Here is a 27295-nt window from a genome sequence, read left to right as displayed (position 1 = left end):
TATGGTGGTCAGGATGCAGAAAGGAAACTCAGGACTGAAGAACTGCAAGTTTATTCTTTCAAAATCAAATTATAAATGCAGCTCATCGATTCAAAATAAAAAAGGTTAAACAAAAACAAGTCATGAACAGAAATTGAAACAGAAAATCCCTCACCCAAGTCTGTCACTATCATGGTGGGTTTTTAAATAAAAAATACAGGAACGTTTGTCTCTCTTCCTGCAGCAGCAAACTCTCTGTTCCCAGCTCCCTGGTAGTCTGACTAATGGAGCTTTGGGCTCTCTTTTTAAAGGATGTGGCTGTTCCTAATTAACACCAATTATTCCATTAGGAACAGCCACATTCTCATTTTATTTTGGCAGGCACAGGAATTAGACCCATCCCTGCCAACCACCACCAAAACACACAAAACCACTCACACTATTTACAGGCAGAGCTCTTGCTCTGCCACATTGGGGTATTGACATATTAATCATAAACTGTGCAAAAGTATGATATATAAACATTTGTCAAATGTGAATGTATTATCTAATTGTTGTGATCACTAGAAGCACAGATTGTGAACTGTACACAAAACAAAGTACAGGGGTTGGACAAAATACATTTTTAACACCTACCAAAACAGTGCCAATAGAGTGAGTCATGTTAAGCTGCAAAGATGGAATTGTGCTGGAGGGCTACAAAACAGAATTACTGTCATATTCATAAGGTAGTTCTCACCCAAATAATACATGCAAAAACACATTTATTAGGTGAGGGAGAGACCGAGAGACATGAGGTGTGGTTAGCGGTTTGAGTCAAAGACAAGGCGCCAGGATATCCTGGCCTCTGAACACAACCACTTGCGTTTGAAATCTGAGGCATAAAACAGACATTTTTGTCAGCAATCTTTGAGTTTAAATACCAAAAGAGCCGATGACTTTAGCAGGCATCATCTTTATCTGCAATAGCCATCACACACAATGTATTATGCAAATAGCATAGCCGACAGATAGTATGTCATATTTAAAACCTGCATCTCCTTGGTTAAAATAATTTTCAATGACGACTGGCGAAGGAGCAGATCTGTCTGGCTTATAGTAAGTATTTGGTTGAAAGGACTTTGTAAAAAATTTTCAAAAAGCAATTTTAACAGCAGATTCTTTATGTCAAATCAATGCTGCACCCTATAGACAATTTTTTGCCAACGTACAGCATTTAACTTGAAAAACTTGAAAATGTCAGCATAACAGGTAATTATTTTGGTTCTGATTTAGACAATTTTTTTCTACAAATTGTTTAATTAAATTTAAATAGTTTTCATTGATTTAAAACACATATTAATGATACTGTTTTACACTGTTGCTAGTTAACAACATTCTAGAACAGTTTCATGAATAAAAAAATGTATTTAATTCACCAACAAATACATACATAAATAAATAAATAAATATATAACTAAATAAATGAACATATGACTCCTCACTGAAAGCATTGTAATATTACCCATTATAATACTATTAAACTCTCATTTAAGGTTACTGTAATTCAGTAAGCATATGCAGTACTGATCAGATATATTGCAATGAAACAGATCCAAATCATCAGACACGTTTATTTCAGTTGGGTTTAATAATAGGCTCCATAATATCAAATAATACCTCAACTATGTGTCACTTACCGAGCTTAAATGAAACATGCAAAGTATTAATATACCACAGACTTACTGTGACACGTCAGCATCCATGTCAATCCAGGTTTTCCTTCCTTGTAAGACAGCTGGTCAAGATGATACAAGAGCCCACTGTTAAAGTGATGGTTATGGTGTGCGTACCTAACCCCTAGGAACTAATGTCCAAACAGAACAATGGCTGCTAATACAGCTTGGTCACCACCGACCCTGGTGCAGACTAGAAGAGAACTTGCCACCAGAACTCTTGAACCTCTCCACATTCCACTGCAAGTCACTGAATCCCTCAATAAAAGAGAAGGAAACAGTTTAGGCAAGAACAGTAAAGATAAACTGAGGAAGTGTCATCGCACACACTTGCACAGTTCCTGCAGTCATTTTCATATTTACTCAGCATACCCTCTGATGACCCTGCTCTCTTCCTTACAGCATGCAAAGCAAATGCACTGTGCTTTCAATTGAGGAACAAATGAGAAGGATTTCCTATACGGCAGTAAAGAACAGTAAACTCCCACCCAGTAAAGACCGCTAGAGAATTGTCAGTCCCTTTCAATTTGGTGGTGAAATGTAGATCTTCCTCTATTAGGACCAGCTGCCTCCTATTTTTTTTCTCTGTCCCTTTGATATTCCTAATTGAGAGATTCTATTTCTACAAAGCAGTGGTTTGAATGTAATTCATTTCACAACAGCAGCTTCAAAACAATTGCAATCCTTTCATTCCTCATGGTCGTCATGCCACTATAGACAGTATTCATTATATAACATTCCTCTATGGACCAGATTTATCAAGGTCTATATTGGTAACCAGCTGCTGAGAAGGTTAATTAAGGACCCAGATGTGTGCCTGTTTTTTGTTACTGGTTTTGTAACAGTTTTAATATTAAACATGTGTTTAATACATTATTAGAGTCCAAACTGTAGATATAGCACTTTCTACATAATAAATCATTCAAAGATATTGTACAGAAATGTCTGTCATACAATAACACATTTGCATACCATTCTAGTACCAGTATATTACCTTTAAGAAGCCCTAATCATATGCAGGCCACAGCAACACAATCAATTTGAAATCCGTGGAGACAATTCAAGATGAAGTCAAAGGATTTCCGCACTGATTCTTACTTCAGCCAAATCACTTTAACCAAATTGCACTGTATCATTTTATCGCAGGATAATGGCAAGTGAATGGCAGAGATTCCACATCATTTCATATAATATACCTTTACTCATGCACTCTCTTTTATTTTATTGCAAAAGCTCCATTATCAGCATAGAGTAGAAAAAATATATAACGACGAATCACTTATTATAAAATGCATAAAGCATATGCTCTGCGTCTCAAACGCTCCCCTTAAGTACAGCATAGTTGCACTTAATGACAGTATTATGAAGTAAACAATGATAAAATAGCACGCCCCGACATAGCACAGTAAATACTGGATTAAAGCATGTGATGATACTAGTACTAATAAACTGTCACTGAAATGCAGTGGTGTTTAACATCCTGTACTTCTTATGGCTTCAGTGAATGTAATATTGATTGCAAAAGATTGTATGATAACGCCGTAGTGGGGTATTGACATATTAATCATAAACTGTGCAAAAGTAGGTTATATAATCATTAGTCAAATGTGAATGTATTATTTAAGTGTTGTGATCGCTAGAACCACAGATTGTGAACTGTACACAAAACAAAGGGGTTGGGCAAAACACATTTTGAACACCTTCCATAACAGTGTCAATACAGCGCGTCACGTTGAGCTGCAAATGTGTTCTCGCTTAAGAGTGTCCTGCTGAAGTCTGTCAGATCAGCCGTGTTGCCCAGTGTGACAGATACGCTCTTGCAATGCAGTTTCTGCTCATGTTACTAAACGAGGTACCCTAGAGTATCCTGTGCAAATCCACCATCTACATAAAATTATATATATATATATTTAGCAGAGCCACGGTGAATAACATGGCATGAAATTAACAAGAGAGATCAGGGTACAATGCTACCCCAGTGTACCGTCTCATATTTCGAAATATTACATATTATAACCTTTTAATAAGGTGACCAAACATCCCGTGTTGGACGGGACAGTCCCACTTTTGGAACACTGGTCCCCAGAATCTTCTTGGGATGCTCATTTCATCCCGTTTTTTTTCCATCATCGCCCCGGTAACAGAATATTTTATTTTCATGCAGGCTGCTTTGTTACTACCATATCTAACTTATTACAGTACAATGACACTTGATGTGACTAAAGGGAGGTCTGAACGACCAGTAGCACTGTAAAGCAGCTGTACAGCGCTATGCAAATCTGGAGATTACTGAACAGTCAACGTTCATATATGCAACCAATCACAGAGAATTGCGGGTGGGTTTATCCACTGACTGTTGCTAAAATGAACTGGCAACTATCCTCATCTGAATCATCACTCTCACTGCCCGAAGAGGTTAGACTACCATTTGTATTGTGTTGGAATTATTCTCTTCATTCATGATATATCTATATCTGCGTGCAAACGCCTTTACTTTGTGTGTAGCTATAGGCGACAATTGTGGAAATCAATGCTGTCATGTCACATCACCGTGCCATGTTTATAACACAGTGCACTGAATCTTGTAGTGGTTTGAACCCTTTGTGCATCAAAATAGCCCCTCACAATGATAGGAGGGGCTGTAAAATATGACAAAAGTATTTGGAAACATATTTTCTATTGAAATAAGTCTATAATCACTTTCAGTTCACCATAGGTACCCTCTAAGAAACGTATGTTAGTGAATCATACAAAATAGTTATTTTCCCATTTGGAAAATTCATGTTGTAAAAATATTTTACAAGTTTCAGAACATTTTTTATTTCTTTAAGTATATGTTTTATGTTGTTTTTAGCAATAATGAAATACAACAGTTTCAGGTCAGTGCCAATTTACCTTCTTTAAAAAATATATCTAAATAAGCTGCCTTAGAGGCAGATACATCTCTTTTTAATTTGATGAACCCTTACTTTTATTTCTGTGTTAAATGTATTATAGAAGTATATTTTATCCTGCAAAATTTAAGAAAAAAAAGAGACAATGGAGGTATTCATATTTAAGATTAATGTTATCTGTTGCCTGTGATTGCTATATAAGGTATTTTATAAGTATCACAGATATTAGTTTAATCGAAGAAAAACAACATATTTATAAAAACATATGTTTTTCCTTCAACAAAAGAGGCAAATGTCAGGGCTTGAATTATTGTTGGGTTGGAGGGTGGGGTTGATTCCTTTAAGTTTCTCCATATAGTTATTTCCAAATGTCCTTTTTAACATGTTTTAAGCCGACAGGTATCACTTAAAACAGAAAGGTGAAAACGTGTTAATACATTTCCTGCCTTGTCTATGCAGTTTTTCAGTACCGATCAATAATACGTTTTTCAGTACCAATCAATGAGAAAGCGCCTCCTGATAATCTGAAAGCTTCTCTGTGCATTTTGCCTAGGCAAATGCTTATGCTTATATTAAGGAAGATTAAATAGTATTCGTATTCGTAAGTAAAGAAGTGACAACATTTAATTCAATCAGAAAAGGAATACGATTTAATCTTATTACACCTTGATCCATGTCTCAGCCTGTACTGTTGACTCCAAAAAATGAACAGCCAATATCAGCAAAGAAATGAGCCTTCATAAAATGCGTAGTTATCTAATTTAGATTGTCAGAAGACGCTTTCTCAAGATCATTGATGGTACCGAAAAATGGAATAGGCAGGAAATTCCATCATGCAATTAACAAGTTTTTAACAGGTTTCTTTCTGTCTTAAATGATGCCCGTCAGCTTACAGCACATTAAAGGGGGAATTTGGAAATACAACTATTCGGAGAAACATAAAGGGTTTGCCTATCTGGATTACTATTTACCATACTGAACTACTTCACAGGGAAATTCCTGTTTCTGCAATCAGGGCAGCTTCTAAACAAAACTCAGAAAAGCTGATTAGTGGGCTTCATATATTGCACACAACCAAAAGATAGGATATTTAACACATTTCATCACGTTTAATAGTAATAGTTTAATAGTAGAAAGTGGCTGAAAAAAATTCCTAGTATCTATTAATCACGGCACACTAATGATCCAAGCAGAAAGTGCAATAGAAAAAATATATACTGAACAAATATCATGTCATATTAAATGGTAAGAAATTAAATATTTTGAAAAAATAGATTCTGTGAAGTAACCATTTAATAAATAGAAATATTGAAATATGTAATGTTTTCAAACAGGAAGGGCCTGGTTTGCAGATTGAACACTGGATAGAGAGCAAGATGGAAAGTGGAAATCAGAGAGAAAAGCAGAAAAAAGGGCCTAGATTTACAGCAGTAATCAGAAATAAAACAGAATCTCGGAATTTTATATTATTGAATTGCTACTGTGTAATGTAATAACTATACTTGTTGTGTAGAAATGAAATTACAAAGAGAATAAGATAATTTATTCACAAAAAAAAGTTCTCTACTCTGAGTCTCACTTTCAATACGATGTTAGATCAAACATTGCCAAAGTGAAAATAAAAACTCTGGAGCTTCCCTGTAGCTTGGAAGCTGGAAGTTATTCACACTATTTCCATACTGTCCCAGTTTATGGATCTAAAAATCTGGTCACCTCACCTTTTAAGTTAGTCTAGAATTGGCAGTTGGTATTTGCGTAGCAAACCGATTGTACACACATATCCAGTCTATTTTAAAGGATATGTAACCATGCGTTATGTAGTTGTTTTAGGAAGCCATCCAGACCATCCAAGTTTTAATAATCTATATGGAAGGATGGTCTCAGCCACGTAAGGCCTAAAGCAATCTGTGATTTTAAAATGGAAGCAAAATGTCTTGGTCACTAAATGCATGTGAGCCTCAAAGTTTGTTTAAGAAGGAACAGGGTCAGTGTCAGTGAACCCTGCAGTAAAGTGAAATAGATCTATGCAAGCATGCGATAAGGCCTAATCTTGATAGATTCAGCTCACTTATTTACATTGAAGGTGACTGCTACTCCTCCTGACTGTAATATCCTTTAAACATCGAGAGAGCATAAACATTACACTGAGCTGTCAATTTAATTGAAAGGTATAGCAGGATGTAGCTGGTTTACATTTGAAAGTTCACTCACTGTTGCCACAGGAAAAGGCAGATCAGGAATAAGAAAGAATGCAGGATGGTGCAATGTGGCATTCCTGAGGTGAAGTCTCATATAGAAGATTTAAAACTACAGACCAAAACCAGCTCACCATGGAGACAAATAAGAATAAGAATTAGAACCAGTAAACACTGTCACCAGAAGGGTAAACTGTGAGAAGGCAGACTCAAAGCTGTGTGTTGGCCTTTTAACAGACTCTGGGCAGCAACGTCACTCCAAAATGTACGATCAATTAGCAGGTATGAAATTGGTCAAAACTTAACACTTGGATTCACAGCAGTTTATTGTAGCCTATAGCTACAATTCCTAGTGGTAAAGGAACCACAACCATTAATAATGTCAGCAACTATAGTATGTAGAACTAAGTACGTCAAATTGTGTAACCAGTTATTTCGTAAGTAGGCCTCACGAATCCAACACCCTTTATGTTGTAACTAGGAGGCAACTGTTATATATTGTAAAAATATACAGTATGACTAGAGTTGTTATTATACCATCAACTGTTATCTTTGTGCACTCAGGAAGTCATGTCTTCTGTTGGTGATTTTAATACATGCATCACTATTCTCGAATTTAAGACACAGGCCATTTTTGAGAAGAAAAGAATGTTTAAAAAAGTGTCTTAAATTTGAAGGAATACAGTATTTTTATTTTTTTTAGATGGAATATTTTCCTCTTGACGTTAATTTGCAACAGAAAAGTTTCCTAAATATACAACTTAATTCAACAAAATAGTATTTTAATAATTCAGGAGAATAGTGCATGGAGGTTCATGTGTTCTGTCTTCAGTTTTAAGTGATTAGAATATGCATTTTGTGGAGCGCTGGATGCCACACCAGTGATTTAGTTTATTCTTACAATAATATGGTCTGCTGCTGTTATTCATTATGTTGACACAGTTAAGAAGCAAAACTGTAATACATTGCAATACGAGCGCAATATTACAGAAAATAAACTACTTAAAATATTCAAGCGTGCTGTTTTCTAAGATTGGCTACTTATCAATATAAAAAAGTGGAAGCACAGGTTATTAGGAAGTTGGGCTATGTACAGCACGTACTGTCATTTGCTGCTTTCGAATATAAACACACGTTCCAGGCTGCACAGATAAAGTCATACAGATAAATACACAATATATAAAACACCTTTATTTAACACTAAGGGGTCAGTTTGATCATCCTGTAACCTGTAGAGATAAGTCACAACTAGATGCTATTTTACAATGTTGCTGAACAGCGGAATGGTGAATGGATTGCCTCCCTTGCTTTTAATTTTCCAGGGAAAAAAATCAAATCATTGGAGTTAAAGTAAATGCAAAAACTGATTTACTGATATTTTAAAAAAATAATAAATAAAATAGTAGTGGGGCTTGATCCGCACTTTGCATCGCTAAAAGCAATTCAGCCTAACCATTTTAATAAAGACACATGGTTCATCAATTAACTTCACAAAATGAAGTGTTTACAAAAAGAATGTTGCATGATCCAAGATAGCAACCAATTTTCACATCCTGAACAGTATGTAACGAATTGCAAGTATGTTAAACATGCTTTATGCATTCCTTGTTAAATGCCCAGCAATTAAAAAAAATTAAGAGCTTCACATGGTTACGTTTTGTTCTTTAAATCTCCATGCTGCTGCAGCAGAGCAAGCTTTTGTTATTTGGGGTACTTTCATGAGTAGAAATTTTAAACTGGCTAAACAAATATCTCATCACGATCAAACCTGTTTATCAAATATAGCACACATATAACTTTGTATGATTTTGTATGTGAACCCCTGCACAAACCTTAGCGTTGCAATACTTACCTAATAAATTAACATAAGAACACAAGAACATAAGAAATTCAAGATGGAGTAAAGGCCATATGGCCCGCCTATGCTCACTCACTTTGGTGCCAGCGTGATCCATTAAAAAAACCCTAACCAGGTTAGTAGGGGAAATGAAACCTGTGGGAATCCGTGGCTAGACGGACCCCCCTTCCTCCAGGCGGCTAGCTAAAGGTCTTGTTGTGGTCACAGAGAGAGTTATACAGTATTGTTATACAATACATGACAGTATCTAGTCTATTCTTGAAGGGTCTGTGTCTCTGCTTCAAAATCTCTGTCCAGCAGCCTGTTCCAATGGTTCACCACCCTTTCTGTGAAAAAGCTCCTTCTCCCCTCGGTTTTGAACATGCCCTTCTTCCGCTTCTATCCGTGGCCCCTGGTTCTCTGTCACCTGTGACCTACCACCACTGGTCAAAATAAGTCAGTGATGCTGTATCACGTTAAGATGGGAAATCATTGTGCAATTCAAAGAATTCACCTGATGTTTGTGCCTCCCTGGGATCTAATATATAGATCAAAACAGTGGTGGATCGGAATAACTAACACACCTTGAATAATTCACTGTCCCTGTGTAACAGGGCAGAGGCTGGACTCGAATCAACACCACGAACAAGCATCTTAACCACTATCTTATCCAGGGCTGGTTATAGAGCTTTCAACCTTATCTCAACAACACGGATCAGAATCAGTAACACCAGCGCATCACACAACACTGCTGGTTACAGCAGCATCCAGTCCTGATTTTTAGTACCTTTACTGGATGTGTTACTAAAATGATCACATGTCAGCAATCTGAGCATTCAAGCTCCTGCTAAATCTGCTGTGAATGATAAGTATGCAATAATGCCCGACAGGGTGTCCATATACATCGAATACACGGATGCCTCAGGGCTTTGTGCGGCACGAGATGAAGTCGAGTGCCTCCAACACACGAGAAGTCTGTATATTCTACATATATGGACACCGCGAAGGACCTTATTGCATTTATAATCCAGGTCAAACAGTGGATTTGAAAAAAAAAAGCAAAAGTAATTTTTAGGGCAGAAAATGTTTTATTAAATATCCTTACGCCAATAAAGGGCTCACAAAAGTTGTCCCATTTATAACTAAGTAAATATGTTTTACCTGTGTTGAATTTTACATTGTCATTGGAAGGATCCACCAGGAGGCGGAGTTGAGACTTCACTGAATTCTTTTTTTTCTGTGAGTGCAAGATGCTGTTGTTTCAGCAGAACAGGAGAAAAAAAAATAATAATGATCTCGGATTTCAGTAATTTTTCAAGGTCTGTGTCGGAAATGGGTGGATAATGTGCAGAAGTGTCTTTTTGTGTTTTTCTGTAGAGTTTACAAACCGCTAAAAATAGCGGGATTGTTAAGTGATTGGCAGTGATGATTGGCAATCATGTGGTTCCATTGAATGTGTATAGGGTATTACCCTATCCATTGTGTGGATAGGGTATTACTGGAGGTATCCAATCATTTGTAACATAGAACAATGTAGTAATTTTGTATAGTGTCCTGCATACTGATTTTTCATATAGATTGTCTATTGTGCATGCATAGTTCCTGAGGTTATATTCCTGCATAAATAAACTCTGTGATGAAACATCTCTTTCCTTAGTCCCTTAATATCTGAGATGGTGAAGGACACCAAGAAAAAAAAAATGTAATTAGAAATTCTGCTTTAATAATTCAAACCATGTCATACCGCTCCCTAAGCATTGTTAAATAAAATGTCACTGACAAAAACACAGAGCTCACCATGATGTCATTTTGCCCTGCTCTCATTGTTAGTTGAGACCCAGAATACTAAACAGATAATTGAAGGAAGACATTTGTCAACAGAGTGACAATTTAATCAACACTTCTGGCTCAAAGTGAAAACTTCAGGCTTATATCTAACTAAAAATAATTTGTTCATCTTAGATGTTTTTTGACCACCTCGTTGAAATTCAGGATTCAAACATTATTTGACATTATTTGCTTCTCAATGTTCCTAATAGCATAGTCTTCGATGCGTCCCTGACAAGAAAAGCACCAAGTAAATGTAGTTGTTGTTGTTGCAGTATATCCCCCAGCAGAAAGAACAGCCCACTGGCTTCAGCTTCATAGTGGATAAATAAAATGGCAAAAACCTTTTCCCTTACCCTCACATTAACCCTAACCCCAAACGGGTGGCGTCATATTTCTACTTGGGATCCTAACATGCAGTATACTGACAATATAGTGCTCATTTCCCTACGGATATTTCACTAAAGCACAATTTCCAATGCACTATTACCATTGTTTAATTCAGCTTTCCATGTGCTTAACTTTAAGACATCGCTGAAGATACACAACTAGAGAACAGCCCCCTCCTGCAAGTTGCTACACTATTAGAGTCCCTTAATGCTCTTTGCACTGGACAGAGTTCCACTGTCAGATACAGTAATTAACTCTCTGCCATTCACATATCCCACACTTCCAGTGAAGCAGAATGGCACAGCATGCGTTAAATTGAGTTCTAACTCAAAAAGATGCAAAGAAACCCATAGTGTACTCTTATAGGTGTGCACCAGTATAAAAGAGAGGGCTGCTCCATAGTGATGCACTGTCTTTACCTAAGAAATTAGAATTATTCATACTTATAATGGGAGCCATGAAAATGGAATATATTTAAGGACCACCAGAGTGCTGCTTTTGCTTACTGGCATCTATTCATTTTTTTCAAACGTTTTGAGTAATATGGAAACCTTCTAAGTTAATTTGGAGAACAAATGATGAAGGGTACAGCTAAGGCTGGGTGCCCCTGCCAATCAACCTTGAAGCACATCTTCTGATGCTTAAACAGCTATCATTTCCATAGGAACTGTCTTTGCTTGTCTATGTTCAAGAGGAGATATTGTTTACTTGGCTTATTTTGTTTTCTTTTTCGTTTGCTTGTGCTCACATTGCCATCTGCTGGTCATAATATAGCTTTACAATGATACATTTATCCTTGTTACACACTTCACTTGTTGCCATGGGTAATGTATCGGACAAATGAATCTTGCTTGTCAAGGAGTATTATATACATACACTTAACTTCCTTCACTAGGGGTTGGAAAAACTGTTTTAAATAATAATAATTATGGGTATAGCCTACTTGAAGGTCAAATAGGGTTACTACTAGTGAATATGCAGCCAATTGTTATAGCAGAAGTGCTAAAAAAAGCAAATACAGCCCCCACTTTGTAAGAAATAGCACCCTCTACAAATAATTAAATCTGACATTTTTAGCGCTCCATTAAGCCAATGCTATGTGCACAAATAAATGTCTATAAGCTACCAAAATTTACAGCTACTTCACAAACACACACACACACACACACAAGAATAGATTTATTCAGAGCTACCATCATCATAAACAGTTGAAAAGGTGGTAAGTGTTAAATGTGAGATAAGTAAGGCTCTCTCATTGGCACCAGTTCATCTTTTCCTTCTTTTTTTATTGCCCCTTACCCACCATGTTCAGTGAGTTAAGAGTCATTACAACAGTGTCTTAATTAGCTGTAGTGTTCCTCTTGACTCTGGTTAAGTCCATTTAACCTGTCACCACACTATTAGTCCTCTAATCCAACCCTGCTAAATTGTACCTCCGCCTCCCTCCAGAACCCAATGTGGTTAATTATTTCATTTGAACCTGATAAACCTTGTGTAGAAAGATTGGACACCCCTGCTATAGATGTACTTCCAGTGCAGGGCAGTTTTAATGCAAAATATTTGTGAAAGGGCCAAAAGAAACACTCCAACAACTCCAAAGGCATTGGTTAACAAGTATGGATCTCATAAAGTTTATGGAACAGGTAGATAATAACAGAAACACGGGTCATGAAAATAATTTGCAATGTTTAATTTTTTTTTTATGTTATAAATATGCATGACAATACCAGTGGGAAAGTACATTAGATGCATGAAAATAATAACTAGCATGGTATGAAGCTATATAGAAAAGCAATTATGCATATAATATTAATTGGAGCTGCCACTTAACATCATCAAGGCAATTTAGCAAGATGCTAATACACCCACATACTTTTAGGAGTAAAGCCCAGCAGTTTTTATTATGATGACAATGATGATGATGATGATTAATAGTTGTCGTTGTCTTCCAAAAGAATCATGAGCCAAGGAGAAAAAAAAAAAGTTAGTGTTACTGTCTTCGTTTTTACTCTTGGCCACTTAGAATTTGTATTTTATACAATTCATGCCTCAAAAGCAAAATAATTGCAGTGTCCCTGGGCTCCAATTAAACCAGTCCTTTCCTAAGCTGCTGCCTTTTAAGCAATAGAAACCATTTTCAGACAATTACTCTGGAGTACAGAACATCAGCCTTTAAAGCACTGTGACCGAGTCTGCTCTAGATGACACTGTTAAATACGAGGAACACAAGGTATTTTTAAAAACATAACTATGTACTGATAATGTATTCTACCTCTCTTATCATTGGATTATTAACACTGGGCAGCAGTGTGGAGTAGTGGTTAGGGCTCTGGACTCTTGACCGGAGTGTCGTGGGTTCATTCCCAGGTGGGGGACACTGCTGCTGTAGCCTTGAGCAAGGTACTTTACCTAGATTGCTCCAGTAAAAACCCAAACTATATAATGGGTAATTGTATGTAAAAATAATGTGATATCTCATAACAATTGTAAGTCGCCCTAGATAAGGACGTCTGCTGAGAAATAAGTTAAATGTTGCTATCCTGTAAACCAAAATGTATTTAATTACTGTGTGTGTGCATTCATTATTAGTAAGAACTCCTTTCGTTTGCACCCCAGTGCCCCAGTTATTTCTATAGCATATCTAGGAATACGATTATTTACATACAGCAGATAAAACATACGGCTCCTTTCAAACAAGCGTAGAAACCAATGATTAAGTATGTTGCTCTACAGAAGATACTATTATGAAATTCTGAGTATAACTTGAGGTTATAAATATGCAGGTGTTCTTTTGTAAGGTGTACACTTAGAGAGACTTTTGTTTGGAATTCCCATACATCAAAATTAATTAAATCCATATTTTTCCAGGGTGATGTCATTGAGAAGACAAGAATGTTTTGTGTACAAAGTGATCGAAACAGTGAAATCAAACACTGAAACTTCTTTTCTAGACAATAAACCTCTGGGCTCATGAATGATATGTGATTGAGAAGCTGCACGACTATGCAAACTCCGTATCTCGACTCCATTACCATGTCAATCATACATACGTTGCCTGGAATTCACTTTTGTTCAACTAGATTTTATACACCAGAACAAATATTTCAAAATATAAACTGCATTTCATGGATATTAAAACTGTTAGAGAAAAAGCTGAACACGTCATCGTTATCTGTACTACGTAACTTTGGGCCAATATTGGATACAATTAGCAAAAAAGACTTCTATCTAACGCTTCTAAAATGAATGATTTAATTCAAATGTAACTACTCTTTCTAAAATCTCTCAGCTGCACATCTGTTAGGATACCATCCCCTTTTTTAACTGGAGTGCATCAATTTACAATACAGATAAAACAGACTTCTAGTAATCTGGTTGCGTCGGGTATAGGTGTATTCATCAGTAAAACTTAAGCCTCATGTACAAGTAAACAATGACATGTTGGCATGTCGTATTAAAAGCAACACTGGCCTATCAATAATAATAATAATAATAATAATAATAATAATCCTGCTGGAAAGACCTTGAGGCTCACAGCTAGATTTTATATTCAGTCAGTTAAAGAGCTTGCTCCTTTGCAGTTATCAAGACATCAATCAATCAAATTTATTTCAATCAATCAAATTTATTTTGTATAGTGCCTTTCATGCCAAGGCATCCCAAAGAGCTATCCCATCAGTGATCAGCTGCAGTTCCAGGAGGTATTCACCCCATTGCTTCTCTGGCTCATCCGCTGTCCATGTAAATAATATGTTTTTGTTTCATTATAAATATGGTTTGTTTGATTTATAAATGAAAATGCTTAATTTTGGATATGGCAGGGCTGGGAAGTTAGACATTCCTCCCTGCCTAACTGAAACCCAATGCGTAGCAGATGGCCAGGTGTGAATTGAATAATTGATTATCAATGAACCCTGGTCACCTGTCTTTAAAAAGGGGCTGGAAAGCTAGCCTTTTGTTCTTTGTTCGGACTTCTCTTCTCTTCTCCATGAGGATTCATGACTGTGTGGATAGCCAGGGAGTGGGAACCAAGTGCATGACCAAGGACCACAGTGTGTTTATGGTAGGGATTCATTTACGGGATTTTAATCCCACCTGAGTTTATTTAATTTCTGTTATGAAGAAGGTTCCTGGTGTGGGACCTCCCTGTGTAGTGGGAGTAGCGCACTACACAGGGAGGTCCCACACTAGTTAGATATGGATTCAAGTGATACCTGACACAAATCATTATTTGGAAGATTCTTCAAGAGAGAAAGAAAAGAAGATGATGGCTATTCTCAGCACGATGGTGGCGACAAGACATTTCTTTTTCTTCAGTGTTTTATTTTTCATTTTTGTATTGTCAAGTACACTGTGTTTGTGTATATCCTTCCGCACTAGGGCTACCATTGCTGTAACCCTAGTGGCGGCCACCAACCACTGCAACCCCTTGGAAATGGAAACATGGAAGCCTGAGCAGCGTTTGCAACCTTCAAACCCTCTCTCTTGTCTCTCAGCGGATACCCACACAGTTACAAGTTCAGACAAGTTTTATTTTAAAAGAAATGTTTAAATATGTCTCGGTGTTCCCTACCAGACTGTCATCCTTATCGGAGTTGGGGTAACTCGCGTTACATTTTTAATGGGAGTAATAATATTACAGTTACTCTCCACAAAAAAAAAGAAACAAGTTTGTCTTGTTACCTTTTCTCTGTTCAACACTTACATTAGAAGTCTTTTCTTTTATAACCCTGACACGCCAGATTGCTCTAATTTCTTGCTTGCTTAACAGTGGTGACCACATATGTTGCATCACCCCATTATTTTTATTTTTACTGCTTTATCACCATATGGTTTTTATTTTATTTTTTTATTGATTTGCTATTCGTGGTTTTATTGAATTCTAACGTTTGTTTACAAAAAAATTGAAAACATGTTTGACACATTTAATAAATTAATTACCATAATTAAACAATAGTCACAACTGTTTCGCAAGACAAGAGAAAGAAATATAACAAGCAATATGTAACGAGTAATATGACGCGCTACTTTTTTTAATTCAGTGATAAGGACATAATATTATTTTTTCTGAAGAAAGAGTAATAAGTTACTTTTTTTTTTTGTAACATGCGTAACTTATCCTTATCAACATGGAATGTGCTATATAAATATTATTGTATTGTAAAGCATCCACTGACTTTAATTGCAAATCGTGCTTATAATTCTCATTGAATGAGTCAGCCAATCAGGATTCTAGAAGAGCGATCATCATGACAAAAAGCTTGCTTTAAACAGCAGCTTAAACTTCCAGCAGCAGATCCATTCTTATATATAATCACTGTAAAAGCATGTTTGGCTTAAGTGCGTGTGTGTTTCCATTACATTGGCATTGAATCAAACGCCATAAACACAGACTTAAAGTCAAAACCAGACAAATAACCTGACACTGCTGCAACCCAGTGCAACCAGTTCTGCAAAGGAAAACCTTGTCTTAAAAGCCCAGTAAATCACTACAAATCCCATTAGCGTGCTGGCATTAAGTACATGAAAGGTGTTGGTTTGACAGCACCAGAAATGCCTGCTGTTTATCCACACAGTGATGTGGTTGGTTGCAATGATGTGTTTCTGCACCATCATCTAGTCTTAAAAGTAGGGGGTGTTAAAACTACATGCTGCTGTGGGGCACAGGCCTTCATTTCTTTCAATGTATAGTTAGCATTGTTTTACTAATCTGAATAAAGTACATTTCAAGGAGACTGCCACGTGTTTGCACACACATGTTAAAACTGCCAATGGCCCAATATGCAATAAATATTTAACAGCTAAATTCTACACGATGGACATCATCAGTCATCATAGCACCTGAGGGGAGTTTGTCATTATAGCAAAGTGGATATGGACAATTGTTTAAGTATGCTTATTGGAGTCCCTGAGTGGCTCACCTGGTAAAGGCAAGGCCATGTGCTGTGCTGGGTGAGTCATACAGTACAGGGCAGAAGAGTGGATTCCACAGGGAGCAGTGGCAATGGTACTCCGTTAGGTTAGGGAGGCAAAATCAGCAATGCGCTACAACCCTATGGCCAGACACCCCAGCTCAATTTGGACACCTGCAGGGCTGGCCTTTGTACCCCAGGGGCCAGTAGCTGACATCAGCTGTAGCGCTCCAGGGTGTAAAGGCAATTGGCTTGGTTGTGGGATCAGAGGATGCACCTTGACCTTTAGCTCTCCTCCTTTTGGGGAGATTGTGCAATGAGGAACCAGTATTGCACATGCTTAAATGGGGAGAAAAACAGGGAAACACTGCTTTTGATAAGTCTGTTTTCTATGAAGAGATAATCGTCAGCACCACTTTACACCATTTGTGATTATATTCTGTAGCACAGAATAAAAACAACAAAACAAACAAAACAAAAAAAACACTGCAGTAGCCTCATTCTCCTTAGACATTCCCAGGGCTGAGGAGCAACAGGTATTCGTAATCATAACTGAAATAACCAGCAAACTGTATCTGGAAGATAAGACAGATAGGGGGAAATTGTTTAAGCTCAGACGTTTCATTTCAGTCCTTTTCAATCTCTGGCACCTTCTCAAATGCTCACAAAAAAAACAAAAAAGGATTGAAAGGCAGCTGCAAATTCTATTTTTACCGCATTGCCTCTGCAGTGGATTTCAGTAATCAGAAAGTATTTTCACAGTCAGTGAGTCTCCACAAAAGATCAGAAGCACATTATTTCCATTTAATTCCAAACGCCCATTTATTCAACAAAAGCAGCATATATAGTATATTTTACATTTACTGTAAAGAGTTTTAAATGCACTGCATTAACTCCTTAGTAGACATGACTTCATATAGCTTAGTACACACCATCTCTCTCACTTAAAAGCTCATAATAGGGCTTGGATTTAAAGCACCAGGCCAGAGGGAGAGCTGAGTCTTCTGTTTATCCACACAGAGTTAAGACTGCGAGCTGCATTGCTCACATCTCACATAATTTCTATAATGTTCAGCTTCTAGTCTTAAATTAGGGGGTTTGAACAACAAACTGCTTATCTCTGTCAGTGGATAGCATTAAGCAATTTAGGCAGCTGTCGCATGTTTACAAACAAATATATAGATGCACACACACACACTGTTTTGTATATGGAATAAAGCATGGCTACATCATTTTTCGCATACTGTACTTCCATTTGGGTTAATAGTGATGCATAATACATCCTGAGAAAGAGACCTACTACGTGGTCCACTTCTTTATCAACTTACACAGTGTTACTCCTTTGGACCAATATAGCTGACATAACAATTGTCAACTCCTTTCTAAATTAGCCTTGCACCATCTTTCATATAAACACACTATATAGATTATACAGTATTATTAAGCAAATTTTCCTTGGCAATTACATATTTTATAATGAAGGCTATTGTGGATACTGCACCTTTCCCATTTGTAGTGGAATATCCTGATATGTCCAATATCTCCTGGCTATTAATCCCCAGTAGAGTCAGTCATGCTAATGCATAATCTTAACCTATTAGGTATGATTTTGCCTGACTGAAACTCAACATCTTGATGGGTAGGTTCTAGATGGTTCCTGCTGTGTGTTAGTAGGTTGTCACCTAAACTTTAAAAAAGAAAGACAATAAACCGCACACTCAATAAAATCATTTTGTTTTATTGACCAACATTTCGGTACAAAGTACTTTCATCAGGGATGGGACTGAGTCACATTGAGTTCAAGTCACTGAACCAAAAGGTCACACAGCGTGTGAGTCAGCGGCCGACATTGGAATCAAAGCAAGTATCACCTACATCTTTTTCCTTTGTTGCAACTGAACCAAACTGCCTGAATGCCACCGATAAACAGAAAAAAATGGAATATACCTCACTAGCATGCCCTTTCACCTGATACAGCGCCTCCAGCCCTCCACAGGCTATTTGCAATGTCATGTTGGTATTGAAAGCTAAGGTCCTTGGTTCTTCCAGCTGTTTCGATTACCTTGTGGTTGACAGAAGACCACCTGCCTGGAGGATTCTGGGGTGTTCAATAAAGCGATTGCTCAGTGGTTATATATATAACACTATGGTCAGTGAAGCTTGACATGACGTCTGGAAATGCAAGGCCGCATTGTCAGCATCGCTCTGCTGCTCTTTACCTCTTTCTCCAACTCGAGCTATTCTTCCACACATATATCTGCCCATTTTATTCACTCTTTTGTTTGCGTTTCCCATCGTATTTCTGTTTCAGACTGCTGCTCTATTTTTCCCCCCATCATTGCTTTTTCCTCTTCCTCAGTCCTGTCCGTCAGCACCTCACCCCTGCACACCCACAAATATAACTTCAGCTCTCCAATTTTATTTAAAGTGTCGATCTTACACTTCTCTGATAACAGTTCATTCAAACCCAGCTTATATTAGTAATACATGATTAGATGTTAGATTTTTTTTTTCTTGAGATGTTCTCCTTTACATGTATTGCATGTGTCACTCCATATTTAACATATGCTGACTGCCATTGTTTCTGCTTGATTTCATAAAGTACATGAAACTGGCATTAAAAAGTGTACGTCTAATCAGTAGCAAAGCAGTCGTTTTTTATTCTTTATTTGGTCAAACACAAAGGGCTCGTTCATGAAGCAGTGCTACTTGAACATGTTTTGTTTTGTGACTAATGATTAGTTTTTTTAATCAAAGAATATAAGTGCTTAAGGATTGTGAACCCGGAGTCAATAATATAGTACCAACAAAAGAAGACGATTTGAAAGAAAAATGTATCTTGCATCAGAGGCCATTGAAACATTTTTTCTAAACCTATGGGTGTACATTATGGGTACATTACCTTTGGGTAATTTCAGATTCCATACTTGGGGAACTTGAACAGAAACCTCCAGAACTAAGTTAAAAACAAGTTGAAAACCACTGATTTAATCTGCCAGCCAGCTGGACTACAGTATACTGCCCATCAAACACTAAAAAGAGTATGCAGTTAAGCAGGCCTTTTTAACACATATATATTTTTTGTGTGTTACCCAACATACCAGCAAATGTTATTCTAAGCCTTTTTTGTGTGTCGATAACTCATTCCCCAAGGGAGAGAGTAAAAGGTAAGCATTCTGCAATCTGCAAAACAAAGCAGGCTTTAGTGATTAAGACTGAGTCCCATTGGGGGAATTTGAGTTGACTCAGTTTTGTTCTACAATCACTCAAATCCCATGCTTTCTTTGTCTTACAAGATCAACAATTGTATGTTTAACATTTATTTTGATTAGTTAGGACCATAAAGGCATCCTAGCAAGCCAATGAAATCCATTTAGTGAGTTGGTGAATAACTTGTTGGGCAGTACTATCCAAGGAAATGGAGAATGAAGGAATCTGCACACAGGTTTGCAGGAAGTACATTCAACCTTTATTATTACACTGAGGCACTAGGGACCGTACATAGTCACTACAGCCATCCACATATATATTTTGTTACACTGCCTACTCTGCCATTGCCTTATGTCTCTCTCTTTCCAAGATGCACTTCTCTGTTGGGCAGGTCAGATCACATGGTCTATGCCATGTCAGGGGAGGGGCAACAGCTATGAATATAATACGGGGAAGGTATTCAGTAAGAAATACAACACCTACTGTATGTTATTTCCGTGTTGTGCCATGAGGAGCAGCATACAGGTGCTTTAAATGTAGACCTTACTTTATTTTTACTGAGCTTTGTGTCTGATTGAGTTCCAGCTTTTCATTTGATGATTTTATAAATTACAAATACATCAGTACAGAGCAATTTTCTTCTTATTTTCTCATTAGAAATAGTAATTACACATGAAGCTCTTTAATGAAATATCTTTTACTAAATGCATATCGGTAGTATATGTTTCACCCATATTAAACTGTTTTACGTAACACATAATTGATTAATGAAACTCAATGTTTGGTGAGAAATGAGTTTGTCACAACTCAATGAATTTTTCTTGATACAATATTTTAGTAAATAAATTACTTAGAAATGTTTCCTATTAGTGCTGTCAGCACTGTGATAAATTAATTTTGTTTGAACTCCAAAGTTCATCTCACAGAGGTCTCTGTTGCTATTCTAGTCTATATAGTTTTCATTGCTATGCTGATGACATTTTACAATTTGTCATTCAGTTTGTCATTCATGTTTACCATGTTTCTCAAACTAGATGCATGTGAGAACAGTATTACCAATTTTACAGGTGCTTTGGTTTTGTAAAAACAGCTGAATCACATGATTGATAATCCTTTAAAGATGTAAAAAAAACTCAAGAAAAAAAAGCATGATTTAACTTTAACTTTTTTTCTGTCACAGGCGGTGCAGGCCAAAATTAAAAGCAATTGAACCCATGGCAGAAAAAAAAATTGTAAATGTATTTCCGGCTCTTCTCTCACTAATGTCATTCCTAATGCATGTATATGTACTGTCTCGTAAGATATGCCATTTGAAGTGGTATTGACACCTTCTGTTGGTTTCAATAGTATTCCCCTGCTAATTTTGATGAAACATTTCACACTGTGAATACACCAAGGTTCTTGGTACATAGACCAGATCCCACTGGAAGAGGTTGGTGGTAAGAAAACTTGTTGGTATTGAGCAGTTCAAACTTATCTGTTGAGAAGAGTAGCGTGGCAAAAGTTGCAGACCAACCCCCACCCACATGCTATGACAAATCTGAATAGCATAAATGTACATTTACATTTAATAAAGATACGGTTGATCTAGTATGAAAAAATTGTGTTATACAAGTTGATTTTAATAACTGTACACTGAATGGGCACTTATGATCAAGGTTTCATAATTATTGTAAATCAATTCATTGAATTAACTAGTGCCAGTCAATTCATAACTAAATGATTCAATGTGTATCAATACTTTTGGTCACCACTGAAGAAATTAGATACAAAACCAGTTATGAGCCAAGGGGCTGAATAAGAGTTGGGAAACATAGCATGTTTTCAACCTTCTGTCAAATACCAAGCCTGTTAAAAATGCTCTGCAGCTCCTGCAGGAGGAGCTATCCAAGGTTCTGAAATACCCATGCACGACCGAAAGACCAGCATTTACATGGATGCTCCGTACTTATTTTGCAAACATGCTGTTGAAATGGAAACAGTAGTGCAGCTTTTAATGTGGGAATAGCATTGGAACAACAAGGCATAGCATTCTATCAATAGACAGGAAACTGACAAATAAAACAGCAAAGCACCTGAATGCAGCTGCAGTGCTAGATTTTCACTGACTGCATGACAGGATCTAATAATAAACTGCAACCACATCCTAATAAGGAAAATGTAGCCAACATGAATACATGGATACATACTGTATTACATAGACAATAACATAAACAGGAGGATGTTTAAGGTCTCACCAATTTCCAATGGCAGTTTTATAACAAAAGGAAATGAACAGCCATTTTGTTTAACCAAGTCTCCTTCTACTGCACTACTATAGTATAGGGTGCTGTGTAAGACACAAGCTGATCAGAGCATTCAGGAAGCTATTTGACCTCTCACAGTGTGGATATAGGCATCATACAACACCCTATACCATAGTCTACAGGTACACAACAGCATGATCTAAAATGTTTAGGGTGAAGTTCCCTAAGCCACATACCTCGCTCCTACCTACTCAACCATGGTAAATAGGGCTGTACCAAACACGTGTTTCCATACTGAATATAATTTAACGAATTAATACGCACAAAAAGATAGTTGAGCTGATCAAGTTAAAGATATCTCTTTATTTCAACCCCAGTATAAACATTACCCTAAACACTGTGGATCACACTGTTCTCTACCTGTATATATATATATATAGGGCATTGGGTGTTGGGTATGATATAATGGTGGTTTTTTACCAAGCTGGTATTTCCGTGGTCCTTTTTTCTTTTTAATTAAGTGAATCAACAGATTGCCATTTTCTGAATTATTGTACAGTATACAGATATATATATATATATATATATATATATATATATATATATATATATATATATATATATATATATATAGGCAAGTATGCAGACAAACAGAATGCTCAATGCTCCAGAGGAAATCTGAAGAACTTTGAAAACAATACTTCCAATTTGATAATGACAACACCATCAAAAGAGTTTGACTGTAATCACAGTCAAATTCCTTTCAGTGAAGTCTAGCTGTTTTCTATCATGAGTACTGCACTCCAACAATAATGTGTTGCTTGTTTTCTCCTATGCTGACTCCTTAGTACCACAATCACTTCCATAATATGCACCAGATTTACATACAATATAAAAACACATGGAAAATAAAATGCTGTACATTATACATTGTGTGCTATATACTATATACACACCAAAAAAATAATGAGCCATTATCAAAACTGTAATAATAAACTCACATTCAGGAGTCTGTTTGCCTGCTATTGTTAGTGATAATGTGATTTTAACATGCATCTGCATAGTGGCATGCATGCAGGAAAAGTGATTATGTTTTTCACCACTTAGCAAGATGTGAAGCTACTTTAATTGTGTGTCTTTCTGCACCTCGGAGATCCACATGAATAAATAAACTGAACCTGCAGAGTCTCAGGGGAAGACAATTCACAGCTTATCCCCACATAGAGTAATTATAAACAGTGTTGAAGGGTCCTATTTCTCTGGGTAATGTGGTGTTACAGTAAACATTGTTACAGTGTGTTTTATTTATATACATACACACATACAGTCCTCAATTTAGCCACCTAAGCACTTGATTTAATTCCACAAATCACAATCTCATTTTGGGCATTGGTCTTTAGAATTAGTACTAGGACCAATCTCAAGTGATCCAAATAACTATAATCCTAGCATCACATTTCCAATGGGGTTGCATGAATGAAGACTTTCCCTGATCCAACTCCTGGTGATTTGTTTTAGGCTCTTGTGGAACTGCTACAGTTTGACATTATGGTTTGACATCTACTATCGCATGCTGTCAGAATTATGATGCACACGAACCTAGAGTGTGTTCTTAATGTAAGACGTGATTGGATATGGGTTAGTGTTTTGGTTTCATCTTCGGGTTTAACAGTAAAAGGAAAGAACTGGTTACCCATAATTCTGAAGGTAGTCATTAAAAGACACCCCACTGTGCAGTAGCTCATCTCCTACGTGATGAGATAAACACATTGTTTGTTTGTTTGTTTGTTTGTGTTTTAATGCTATGAGCAATGCCAAGGGAGAGACAGTGTATTTGTGTGGGTGGTTTTGGTTTGAAATGTAAATTTTATATCAGCCTCGGATGCTATGCTGCTGTATACAAATCTTCAAATAGTTCTAATAATAATAATAATAATAATAATAATAATAATAATAATAATAATAATAATAATAATAAATAATCTAACTCCTGCAAGCACTGTGGATAATTTTTAAGATAAAAAAATATTGCCACATAAGTAATGCACATTGCGCTTCTATATATTAGAGCACAAAAACATCACTCTGATATGTAAAATAATTGAATACTGATGCCACTACAAAAAAAACTACACTGAAGTTGAATTTATTTTTGGACAATTTATTCATGTTAAGAGGAGCTATTAACATCTAGAATATGAAGTTCTACTCTGATCCTTATGTACCATTTTATTGTTTGTATCTTTGCAGGTGTTAGAAGGCACAGGTGCAAGTCCTGGACTGTCTTTAAAAGACAGCATTAGCTTGACGGATCAATAGTTTGTGACTCGCTTGCTAGTAATGAATATTACCACTGTGAATGCCCCTGCTGCACCACCATTGCAGAATTAAAACCTTCAGAAATCATTGACTAAATTGAAACTGTAACCTGCAGAAATTACAAACTGAACCACCTGCAATGTTCACAGTGTCTTCTGCTTCTCGGTTAATATAGCAAATGCAAGGTTCTCATCTCCTGGAATAAACTCCTAATAAACCGTGCAAATATAACATGCTTCCCTGGCAGTAAGGTTGTAACAGTGGCCATAAGATCAACACCTTTATCAGAGATGCTATCGTATAAAGAACAAAGAACAATCATTGCAATACTCAATCTGACTTCACATTGGGACTAGTATGTGGGGCTTTTTTAAACAATGGGTTGAATGTTCAATGCCCTCCATAAGCCAGCCCTTATTTAACCACCAGTGGCACAATGGTTCTGTAGTACGGTAGCACCAGGTAAGTAACAATGGTATGGTATGAGGCATTGTTTTGACATACAGTACTAATGGCATCCCATTGGTAGGTACCAATACAAACTGGCAAGCCATTGTAGTATCATAGTACTATGTCAGTACCAGTGCGTTGTCGTATCATTAACACCATGCAGTATTAACATGTGATCACATCCTGACAGCTGCCAATATACTGTCTTGAGAGAATCCATAAGAATACATCTCTGGCAGCTCTTCATAGCAATCTGCTTTATAGCAGGCATTCCAAAGGTGCAAAGCAATTACTCATCAATAGATGACTCAGGGTCTCAAGTATCCTTCCAATGACTCTGTTGAGACTGTTTCCTTGGAAACGAGTCACAGTCTCCCTGTGTAATCTCGATAGCACTGAGGTAAGTAAGCCACTTCATGTGCGGACATACCCCAAGATACTAAATGCCAGTCCTGTATAATGTACACAAGGCACATATAAAGAGCAAGACAGAGAGTGAAGGTAGACAGGTTTCTCCAGATAATTCATGTGTGAGACAGTAATTTACACCTCTTTACAATCCATCCTCAAGCAAACCATGTGATTAACACACCTCTAGTCTGCAGGCCATGAATCTGGCACCATCAGATCCCAGAGGCAGCCTCAGCTTGTCGGGGTAATAGGGTAGTCAGCCCGGCACCAATCAATACAAGACATTAATTGCCAGGCAAGATCTACTTTGACGCACTCTCTCCTGATCAATACTGATAAACGGCATGAGACGGGAAAACAACAATTGGTATCGTCAGCTATATGCGTTGGACTGCATCAGAGACAGGAACTGAAAAAAAACATAGTATACACTGTACAGTGTGTTTATATGCAGCTTTAAAATCACAGTGCTTAAAATCCTACATTTTATCTTATAAATGCTGTATGTGTATTAACACATATTCCCTTGGTAACCAGGCACTGCTGCTTGATTATTCCATATGCATTACATTGGAAGTGTGTAACAATTTTAGTATGCAAAGAAAGAATGAATGAAATGATGAAATTGTGTATATATTTAATCCTGCGTGGAAACTTACCCAGAACACTTTGCACTGTTTGCAGATTATAACACTAAAGCTACAGGAACTGCTCAGTTCTAATGTAGTTTACAAGACAGCGATCTCAAATGGTTTTTACAATATAGAGATGCCAATTGTCAGCACTAGCAAATATCACTGAACCAGAAGATTCTCAGTGCAATATAAAGAGGGCAGTAATAATGTTAACAATGCTAATAAGAGGTCAGAAAAAGGATAGTTAACACTCCTTTAAAGCTTTCAATGTTTTAAAATGCTGAGCAATGTGAGTGTGATTCAAGGGGTTAGGCTACTTTCCTTCTAATGCTTTGGCAAACCCATCACTCTGTTATTCTACACGCCTGCTTGTTTGATTAGAGTCGATCCCAGAAAGTGACATATTGATCGTTCTCTCTGCTCAGCTGTTACCTCTGGAAGTGATTAAATCACATCCACTCTTACCTGGGGAGTCAGTTAAACTAAAGATAAACAATAAATAAATAAGTTTGATAGATTATATACGCGTGTGTGTGTGTGTGTATGTGTATGTGTATTTTATTGATTGATTAATCATATGATTTTTTACATTTGAAAGCACCTGACTGCAAACACTAACTATATACACTGCAGTTAAATCACGAAGCTAGCTAGTTTTTCAGACAAACATGTTTTTCAATATTCATTTTCTGATACCGTTTGTTTGAATAAAAACAAAAAACAGCTTTACGACTAAGATGATACGATAACCTTGTAGTTCTGCCGTGACAGGAAAGCAGCCATGAGAAAATGTTCCAAGTTGCAGTCTTTTTTTCTTCATTCTGAGATATTATGAAATATTGGGTATAGTTTCCAGTAAGTATCCTACACCATTTTTCAAGATGTATTTTTTCGTGCAATGTTTTTTGATACCACACTCAGGTAGACAAGATTAATCTATCAATTATTTTTCAATCAATCAAGCCCACAGGTGTGATTAATTAGTTTATCATGAATCGAAATAAAGTATATTTCCCTGCATGGTCAGTGTGTCGGTGTGTAAAGGGCAGCGAGATGCCTTAACATGCAACAAGCACCTCCAACTCATATTTTATATTCTCTGTGGCTGTACAAGAGCAGATTGCAATAACAGGCTTACAAAATGGTCTGTCTGCTAAGTAATGACCTTGGTTGCCATATGCAATCATGACCATCGATCAGCAGTGCAATCTGCTCAGATAAAGCCCTTATCAACTTTAAAAGGACTGAGACGTCTACACTGTTTTTTTTTTTTGT

The 27295-nt window shown here is 36.8% G+C and overlaps 1 protein-coding gene across 2 annotated transcripts in view; it reads right to left on the bottom strand.

Annotated features, from left to right (window-relative positions):
• The window catches only part of LOC117407105 (cGMP-dependent 3',5'-cyclic phosphodiesterase-like), a 169176-nt gene that overhangs the window by 127604 nt on the left and 14277 nt on the right, over positions 1–27295 (bottom strand). Inside the window, exon 1 of one of the 2 annotated variants that reach the window (XM_059028345.1) lies at positions 1705–2110. The exons of the other annotated variant lie outside the window; for it this stretch is intronic. Coding sequence (XP_058884328.1) covers positions 1705–1724 — 20 coding nt within the window. The 5' untranslated portion in view covers positions 1725–2110. Of the gene's footprint in view, positions 1–1704; positions 2111–27295 lie in introns of those variants that run through there. 2 annotated transcript variants of the gene reach the window in all.

This window comes from Acipenser ruthenus, chromosome 8, assembly GCF_902713425.1.
Source record: "Acipenser ruthenus chromosome 8, fAciRut3.2 maternal haplotype, whole genome shotgun sequence".
Classification (NCBI taxonomy): Eukaryota; Metazoa; Chordata; class Actinopteri; order Acipenseriformes; family Acipenseridae; genus Acipenser; species Acipenser ruthenus.
The sequence above is the reverse complement of the archived record's forward strand: the minus strand, read 5'-3'. Positions and strand labels throughout refer to the sequence as shown.